Here is a 9,150-nt window from a genome sequence, read left to right as displayed (position 1 = left end):
TGTCTGGGCTGCGGCCAGGCCCCCACCAAGGCCACTTGGCTCTTCTTTGCCCTGAGCTTTGGCTCATCCTAGAACACAATCTCCTGACCCTGACCCTGACCCTGACCCTAGGGGCCGGGCTGGAGCAGGGTGTCATTACAGCTGTCAGGGTCTGGTCCCTTATTTCCTCTCATCCCTACTTCTTGCCTTTAGGCAGTACTCTCCCGAAGCTGGAGCAGCTGGAGAGGGCCTTGAGTTCTCTAGAATGATGATTTAAGATAAAGCATAAGAAAAGCAGGGTAATAAAAAATAAAGCTTTATTAAAGCAGTTAAGCTTAGCAGCACTGAATAACACACTTTCAATGGTATACCTCTGAAGCAAGAGTTAAATGTAACACAGTCTAATATGTGCATTTCTGATTAACTGTGATAATTCTAAGTCACTCACTTCTTTTCCATTTACCAATTCAAAGAGAAAAGCTCTTGTCATGTTTTGTACCTCTCACCTCCTTGACTTGGCAACAAACTGACCCTGCCTTGGGCTCCAGCTGGAGGACCCCAGGTGAAGGGGTCATCAGCTGAAGGTCTCCAGACCTCCCTATGGAGCTGGGGCTCTGACTGGAGTCCCAGCCTCTCTCTCCTGTAACCGTGTGCATCTGGTTTCCAGCATCAACCACCCCTTCAGAGCACCTTCTAACCCGAGACAGGAGGGGAAACTAGTGCTGCTTGGTCTGAACAGACTTAAGGAGGTTTTATCACAAGGACCCGAAGACTGACTGAGCCCACCCCTGCACTGCACAGCGCCCCTCATCCGAGGGCTCCGGTCACAGACAGAAGGGCAGACCGAGGCTGCCTTAGTCCTTCTTGCCTCCTGGGACTGGGCTTCTTGTGAGGAGCTTCCCTGAGCTGGAGGGGGTCAGTGAGGTCACTGTGCGGGAGTCCAGCTTCACTCTGTCCAGGAGGGTCTTCTTGAGGGCAGCTGGGGAGACCTTTTCTTGGTCAGCCATGGACTGCAGCTCTCTGCAGACAAAGCCCCAAGAGGTTGAAGGAGGAGCCAGAGCTGCACGAGGCTTCCCCATCCACTTAACCCCCAACCCTTGCTGACTTGGTACCAGCCAAACTTAGAACCCCAAACCAAAACCTCCCCTAAGCTTCCTAGAAGTGCTATTTAACTGAGTAGGGGTTACTACATAGATGTAGAGCTTTAAGTGTTATCTGTGATCAGATGGGGAGGGAGAGTGTGGAAAAATCACAGGACTGGAGGTCAAAGACTTGAGGTCGAATCCTGCCTCCATCACTTACTAGCTGTTTGACCTTGGGAAAGCTGTTATCTCTAAGCCTCGACTTCCTCATCTGTGAATCAAGCTAACCCCAGCTATCAGAACTGTGTGAGAATTAAATGAAGGCCTACAAACCCTTAGCTAACAAAGTCTAATAAATCGTGGTTATTAACAGAGCACAGACTCCAGCACTGGTAACAGGACCAAAGATGGCAGATTCTGCAAGACGGTGTGCAGCCCATACTGCGGCTGGCTGGGAGTAGAGGGCCTGGGCAGAGAAGGAGAGATACCCACCGTGTCTGGATGCAGGAGGCCTCAACTGCGTTGATGAGCAGGGAGCGGAAGCCCCCACTCTCTAGGACGTGCAGGGCGTGGATGGTGGCCCCCCCAGGGGAGCAGACATTGTCCTTGAGCTGGCCCGGATGCTGCTCTGAGTCCAGCAGCATCTTGGCAGCCCCCTAGGGCAGGAAGGAAGCACTAGAGCAGAAAACTGCTGGTGCCCCTTGAGATGAGCTTCTCCACACCCACCGCTCCTCCCCAATCCTTATCCCAGCTTCCCAACCAAGCCCTGCCCCGGCCCAGTGACCCCTAAGAACCCCATCCCCACCCTGTGGTCCAGAACACGCAGGCGGAAGATACTGACCAGCAAGGCCTGGGCCCCCAGTCGGACAGCCAGGCGCCTGGGCAGGCCCATCTTCACCCCACCGTCGGCCAACGCGTCCAGGGCCATGAACGCCTGTGGAGACACTCACTGAGCCCTGGGGCAGCAGGCACTCAGGGGCACGCCCTAGGGTCTACTTCTCCTGATGACTGGAACTAGCTCCAAGGGTTGACCTCCTCCACCAGCCTGCCTTGCCCAAGAGGTGGGTGACACCCCCAGCCCAGGCCTGCCTGCCAGCCCATCTTGCGCCCCTGGGTCCCCGGAAGGCTGCGTAAGTATATGAGGGCCTCACATAGGCAGGCCCGCTGCCGCTGAGCCCCGTGACGGCGTCAATCAGGTCCTCCTCCACCTCAGTGCAGAAGCCCACGCTGCTCATGAGCTGCTCCAGGAGCTGCCCATCCTCCACCAGGGCGTGGGTGCCCGTAGCGTACACTGTCGCGCCCTCTCGCACCAACACGGGCGTGTTGGTCATGCAGCGGATCACCTTGGGGGCCGGCTGGAATACCATCAGCTTCTGGGGTTAAGGCAGAGGGCCGAGTGAGTTGCCAGTCCCACTAGCACCCACCCCTCCTCCCCTCACACAGGACTGCCAGGGCCGAGATGGGCACCTTCTCGACAGAGCTGATGGTGACACCTGCCGCGCAGGACACCACAATGTGCCTGGCCTGAACGTCGGCCCCGATCTCGTCCAGGATGAAGGGGATGATGTGTGGCTTCACGGCTAGGAACAGGACGTCACTGTGCCTCACTGTCTCCTTATTACTCCGGGTCAGGTTCACACCCATCTTCTGCGGGAGGAGACCACTGGGCTCACAGTGTGCAGCAGCCTCACTAGGCCCAGGGCCTCCCAAGGAGCAGCTGAACCCCCCGACAAGCCTGGAATTCCCTGCCCCAGCCCCTCAGGGTCTGCCCCTACCGCCACTGGAACAAAGTTTTCCAATGTTGCTACCGGGCAAGTGAGCATAGGTGCTGGATGCGGACAAGCTTCCCCATGGCAACCAGGAAATAGCTGTCCCCCATCCCCACCACTTCTCTGGCACCCAAGGCACCTCTCTGCCAGGTAAGAAGTCTCCATGGCTAGAAATTGGCAAAGGGAAAGGTGAAATGCTAGTAGTGCCCAATGGTCGGAAGCGAGGCCGTATCCCAACTCCAGACACTTGTTCATCAGCGTGCGGCCTCTGTGTGGTCCAGGGGTGGGCTGGAGGACACCCATCTCTCTAAGACTCCACACAGAAGCAGGGCCCTCCAGTGCTGGTAACATCAGCCGTCCCCGGCACAGACACCGCCTGTCGCCTGCCTCATTAGACGTCCCCTCCCACACTGCTCAGGTTTGGGGAGAAGACTTGGGATATTCTTTTTTTATACAGAGGAGCAACTAACCTGCCAGGTTCCTTCCCAACACGCTCTTTTACGCCTCAGAATAATTCAGCTAAGTGGCTACTGTGATCTCCATTTTATAAATGAGGAAACTGAGTCTCAGAGTAGCCGAGTACCATAAGGCCACTTAGCCAGTGGATGAAGAAAAGTGAGTATTTTATTGGATACCTACTATGTGCCAGGTGCTTTCCATACATAAAACCTCAACTAACCTTCTAACCACCCCAGTACCTGGATTGGAACCCAAGTCTGTCTGTCTGGGTGCTCCCACCACCCTGAGCTGCACCATGGAAGGTGGAAGATTATGATGCTCCTGGTGGGTAGGTCAGCGCCGACCATGGACCAGCACAGTGGCTCAGCTCATCAGGCCATCCTTCTCCTGGGCCTTCACCCTCTTCCCCAGTTACCCCCCTGCCCCACCTACCCTAAGCGCGGACACTGTGGGCAGGTCCATGTCCGGGGAGCTGGCTATTATCTTGTGAGCCGACAGGATGCCTGCAGAAGACAGGGCGTTTCAACTGGGGATCATGGCCCACCCGGTTCCCATGCTTTCCCTGGGAAAGCAGAGAGTCAAAACCCACGACGTTCTGACCGTTGTGGAGAGGGCTGCTAGTGTCCTTCTCCCCGCTCAATCCCTTATGCGGGCATGACTCTCCTGCTGCTCAAGAGGAGTTTCCTCTCCCCCAGCAGACACAAATTCCCCTTTCTTCATTCATTCACGTTCGTGGGGTGGAGGGCGGTTCACAGGGTAGGCTAGGGACCGTCCGCACATCCACCTCCCGCCTCCAGGCACTTACCTGCGGCCGTGAAGCCCCGCGCCAGGGCACAGGCCAGCTGGCCAGCGCCGATGAAGCCCACGCTCATGGTTCCAGGCTCTGCGTCTGCCGGGCCGCCGCAGAAGTCGGCCACCTGTGCAGAAGTCGGCTCACAGGTGCCCTAAAAGAAGAGTGGAGAACGGAGGGCCCAGCGGGCGCAGAGCCCCAGAGCCTAATCCCGGGAGCTGCCCGCAGCTTCCGGGCCGGATCCCGCCACCCCTCCTCACTCACACTCACCGACTGCGCCGCAGGGGCCCAAGTGTCCCCGCCCCTCCAGGGCGACCAATCCGCGACCGGGACGAGGCCGTGTGCCCGCCTCCTGCACACGGGATTGGCGGGTGGAATCTCGGACGCGGCGCGCGAAGCCGGGATTTCCGCCTCGTGTGGGCACCAGCCCTGCGGGCCCGGGATCCCAGCCATTGGAAGCCGCCTGGGGCTCAGTGCTGAGGCCGGGTAGAGGTCTGGCTAATGTTATTGCTGGTGCTGGCCATGAGCCGCACCTCGAGGGCAAGAGGAGCTCTCCAGGTTGCTGATTTGAGGGGACGAATGTGACGACGCTCTTGGCGGGGCTTCAGACAGGAGCTTGGGGACCTGTGGGCTCCGAGCCGGGCGCCTCGGTGCGCCCGGGGATTATCCGGGTTGGAGCTGGGAGGCCCCCGGCTGCCGCCCGCTTCCTCCCGGCCCGCGCAGGGAGGCGGCGGGGGAGCCGCGGTTACTCACTTGAACTTCCGTGGTTCACGCGATTGGTCTTATCAACTAGATTGCGAATAGGGTCAGTTCCTCTGTTTAGGAAATGATGGGCTCCTTAGAGCCTGACTAAAGTAACCCCGACCACCGCCACTTGCTTTAAAACCCTCCACAAATGTGATGTTTACTTTTTCATCAGTAGTAAATATAAGTACTACGGGGAACAGGTGACAGAGGAAAGAGATGGCGTCTCAAGAGGAAGGCGTCTCAGAACAGCAGGAGAGACCGTTGGTTCCCCACCGCCTCTCTCAGTCTTTCTACAGGCCTTTCCGTATAATCCACACCCCACCCCCAGCAGTGGGCTGCTTTCTGCAATGTTCCTCAAGTTGATCACGTCCAGGAGGACAAGTCCCTGGTTCTTGAGTTTCTGGACCCTTAAAAGTGAGGACCAGGGACTTCCCTGGTGTTGCAGTGGTTAAGAATGCGCCTAACAATGCAGGGGACACCGGTTGGATCCCTGGTCTGGGAAGATCCCACATGCCCACATGCTGTGGAGCAGCTAAGCCGGTGCGCCACAACTATTGAAGCCGCGCGCCTAGAGCCCGCGGGCCACGACTACTGAGCCCACGTGCCACAACTACTGAAGCCACAGCAATGAGAAGCCCGTGCACCGCAATGAAGAGTAGCCCTCCCCCCGCTTCCTTTGGCAGCAAGGAAGACCCAACGCAGCCAAAAATTAATTAATTTTAAAAATGTGAGGACCAAATATTTACTATGAAGCAAAATTACACTTCTATAACTTTCTCTGATTAGGAAAGTAATACATGTATATTGAGAAAAAATTTAGAAAATACAAAAAAAGTAAAAGTCAAAATCACCCATAGCCATACTTCCTAAGGATCATTTTCTGCAGACATTTTTTGGTGTGTTTCCTTACACGTTATTTTGTATGCATACATACCTTTTCCATCATTGGAAATAAATGATATACATGTGGTTTTGAAATTTCTATACTAGATATACAATAAATATTTTCCAATGTCACTGAAAAGTTATTCAAAACAAGATTTTAGTGACTACTTAGCGTTCCATTAAATGGATGCACTGTACTAATTTAGCCATGCTCTCAAAGATCAGCATTAGGTTTATTAATTCATTCAATATATATTTATTGAGCCAGTTTCTGGGGATCCAGCCACGAACAAAACAGACAAAAGTCCTTATCTTCATAAAACCTATATCAATTTTTAAAATTATTGTTCATACTACTGTGAGAATGTCTTTGCCTAACTCTTTGACTATTTCCTTAGCCTGGATCCCTAAGAGTGCGATCTCGTGGTTCAGTGTGTAGAAGCCTTAAATGCTTCCCATAGTGGCCATGTTGCAGCCCAGCCTAGTTGTCACCAGCATGGGCTCTGACACCAGAAACCCTACAGCTCAAACTAGCTGAAGGAAGAGGGGGACTTCTGACACAGCCCTTAGGAAAGGTGCTGAGCAGCACACTAACAGAAGGAGCACCTACACCATGAGGACCTTGGGGACGGGAACCAGAGCTCCCTAACGGTGCCTGTGCTTCTGAGGGATGCTCGGCTTCCCCATGGTCCACTGGGAGGCTGCAGGGCCCCCTGGCTGTCTGGCTCTGGCCTGCAGTACAAAAGGTTGTGCGCCGAGTGTGTGTGTGTGCGTGAGTGTGTGTGTGTGTGTGTGTGTGTTGGAGTGGGGTGAGGTGTAGGAGACACCAGTATCTCACACCTGTCAGTCCCCTTACACACATCCATCCCTTACCTGGTTGCCTTGGTAACTCCTGCCTCAGCTTCCAGGAGTGGAGGTGAAACATGAGGAGGACTGGAGAGCCTGGGAAAGGAGGCCGAGTTGGTGGCCCCCAGTGCTGGCTTGATTCCCAGCCAGGGCAGGCCACGTAAGACAGGGAGCAGCCAAAGCACTTGGTCCTCCTGACTAAGCTTGAACATGTGAACTCCTGACCAGAAACTGGCTATTTTTTGTGGTACTTTGTGTTCTTTTTTTCATCTCCAAAGTTTAAAGTTTATGCGTATGAAGTTTTAAATATATTTTTTAATTGTAGGCAATCCCGTTTCATTTTCTTGTAATGACCTTGCTGACTCTAAAGGCTCATTTCGTCTGTGCAGCGGCCCCTGCTGTGGCTCCCATGGCCATTACGTTTGATGCCTGTGAAGTTCCTTTGGGTACAAGTGTTGGACGGCTGAGATGAGATGAGATGAGACGAGACGAGACGAGAAGACCCGTCCTCCCCACCCAGCCACTTAGGATATACCTTCTGGAAGCCTGGTGCTGCCACCCTGCCATGGACATACACTCTCCTTCTCTGGCACCTGTCTTCTCGGGTGCCTACTCTATCACTTTACTCATCTGAACAGACAGAGAAGTCCAGAAAGAAAACGGGGAGTTCACTAAGCTTCCAGGGCTGACCACCTCACTCCTCTCCTCTGATCCTCTCATCCACCAGTCAGATGGGTTTGGCTGTTCCTGCCCTTCCTCCCTTCTCACCCCCCACCCCATGGTCCTGCCCCCTCTTCACCTCCAGCTGTCCCAACAAAGTGGACAGTGCTTCATTTCTGCCTTCACTTGTCCAGGGTCTTCACTCTCAAGGCTTCAGGGCATCCTTCCTGGTCTGTCTCCGGATAGCAGGCTTATCTTCCTAAGAATGGAGATGATCCAGGGAAGGAGGGCGAATCCTGAACTGCTCCCAGCCAGTCAAACGGCAGGTCCCCTGGACTCCTAGTCCTTCCTGATGTAGGAATCTCCAGGGAGTCACACTTTGCATGCATTTTTGCCTTGTTGTTGTTGCTCTTATACCAATAATCCATGTTTATATTGTAGAACAATTAGAAATTAGATCAAATGGAAAAATAAACACTGCCTGTAATCCTACCACCTAAAGAGAATCAATGTGACTCTTTTGGAATATGACTCTACACCTCTTTTTCATATGCGGTAAGGCACACCTTAACCTTGATTTTTGTTTTTTTTTGGCCATGCCACGCGGCTTGCGGGCTCGGGCTTTTTCCCCGACCAGGGATTGAACCTGGGGCCCTTGGCAGTGAGAGCGCTGAGTCCTGACCACTGGACCGCCAGGGAATTCCCTTAACCTTGATTTTTAAAAACAGGTACATACTGATGTTGTATGTAAACAGGTCAGGTTGTGTATGAACAGGAGATTCAAAAACCGAAACAATTTTGTTTTAGGATGGTGGAATTATGGGTGGTTTTCAATTCATTCAAAATTATCTTTAATGTTGTTCCTTTATCTATTCAGTGGAAAAAAATTGTAATTACAGCTCACTTCTAATGGGATTTGGTTCACTGTCCGTATTAGTTTTCTGCTGCTGCCATAAGAATTCACCACAAAGTTAGCAGCTTAAAACAAAACGGATTTGTTATCTCACATTCTGTGGGTCAGAAATCTGAGTGGACCCAACTGGCTTCTGTGCACCAAATCAAGGTGTCAGCTGATCTGGGTTCTTACCTGGAGGTTCTGGGGGGAAATCGGCATCCAGTCTCGTTCAGGTTGTTGGAAGAATTTGGTTCCATGTGGCTGTAGGACTGAGGTCCCTTTTCCTTGCTGGCTGTCAGCTGGGAGTCATTCTCACCTTCTAGAAGTTACTCACGTTCCCTGGCTCATGGTCCTTTTCATCTTCAAACCGGCAATGGCAGATTGAGTCCTTCTCAAGCTTTGAATCTCTTTGACCTCCCCTTCTGCCTCATCTCTCCTGCCTCCAGTTGGAGAGAGTTCTCTGCTTTCATGTGATTAGATCGGGTGCACCTGCATAATCCAAACCAATCTCCCTATTTTAAGGTGTGTAAACTTAATTACATTTGCGAAGTCCCTTTGCCATGTAACAGAACATAGTCACAGTTTCTAAGGATTGGGGGGCATGGACGTATTTGGGGAGAACATTTTGTCTACCACATTGTCTCCCTGTGCGGATGAGCACATCCTTACATTTTGAAACGAAGCCGATCTCCTAGATATTTTTAGCTTGCATGGGATGATGTGAGCAGTCCCATCCTTGCTACTGATTGCATGGGACTGGTTGGGAGTCCACAGACCTTTTAGAGCCACAGATACATCACTGAGAAGCTGGTAGAATTCTTTAGATGATTTTGATATCCTTCTTGTAGAGAAAGCGACTGTATGCGCTGGTACTCACAACATGCCAAGTGGCAGTTCTTCATTTTGATGTCTTAGAGAGGTAAAATAGCCATTTAAAAGTCAGAGACAAATCTTCTCTCCCCATCTCCAACAATATTCTTGCCAAGTCCTCAAGTCCTGGCTGTCCATAGACTAGCTCCTTTTCCCCTTTGCTATTCA

General features: G+C 52.7%; 1 protein-coding gene across 3 annotated transcripts; it reads right to left on the bottom strand.

The window, feature by feature from the left end:
* Positions 1 to 279: 279 nt before the first annotated feature.
* Positions 280 to 4,356, bottom strand: PYCR2 (pyrroline-5-carboxylate reductase 2). Of its 3 annotated transcripts, none has more exons than XM_036836431.1 (7): positions 4,095 to 4,356; positions 3,722 to 3,792; positions 2,529 to 2,708; positions 2,213 to 2,434; positions 1,903 to 1,995; positions 1,554 to 1,717; positions 280 to 999 (listed from the first exon to the last, which is right to left on the bottom strand). In XM_036836431.1, exons 1-7 carry the CDS (start codon positions 4,159 to 4,161, stop codon positions 834 to 836), a joined length of 963 nt encoding a protein of 320 aa, XP_036692326.1. In that variant the 5' UTR covers positions 4,162 to 4,356; the 3' UTR covers positions 280 to 833. The 3 variants fall into 3 exon arrangements, 2 of the variants coding, with proteins under 2 accessions (XP_036692326.1, XP_036692335.1); XR_005017760.1 differs by having other exon boundaries at positions 861 to 999; positions 1,554 to 1,749; XM_036836440.1 differs by lacking the exon at positions 3,722 to 3,792 and having other exon boundaries at positions 4,095 to 4,336.
* Between the last annotated feature and the right edge of the window lie 4,794 nt (positions 4,357 to 9,150).

Source organism: Balaenoptera musculus, chromosome 1 (genome assembly GCF_009873245.2).
Source record: "Balaenoptera musculus isolate JJ_BM4_2016_0621 chromosome 1, mBalMus1.pri.v3, whole genome shotgun sequence".
In the NCBI taxonomy this organism is placed as follows: Eukaryota; Metazoa; Chordata; class Mammalia; order Artiodactyla; family Balaenopteridae; genus Balaenoptera; species Balaenoptera musculus.
Note: the sequence above shows the minus strand (reverse complement) of the source record. Positions and strands in the feature narration are given on the sequence as shown.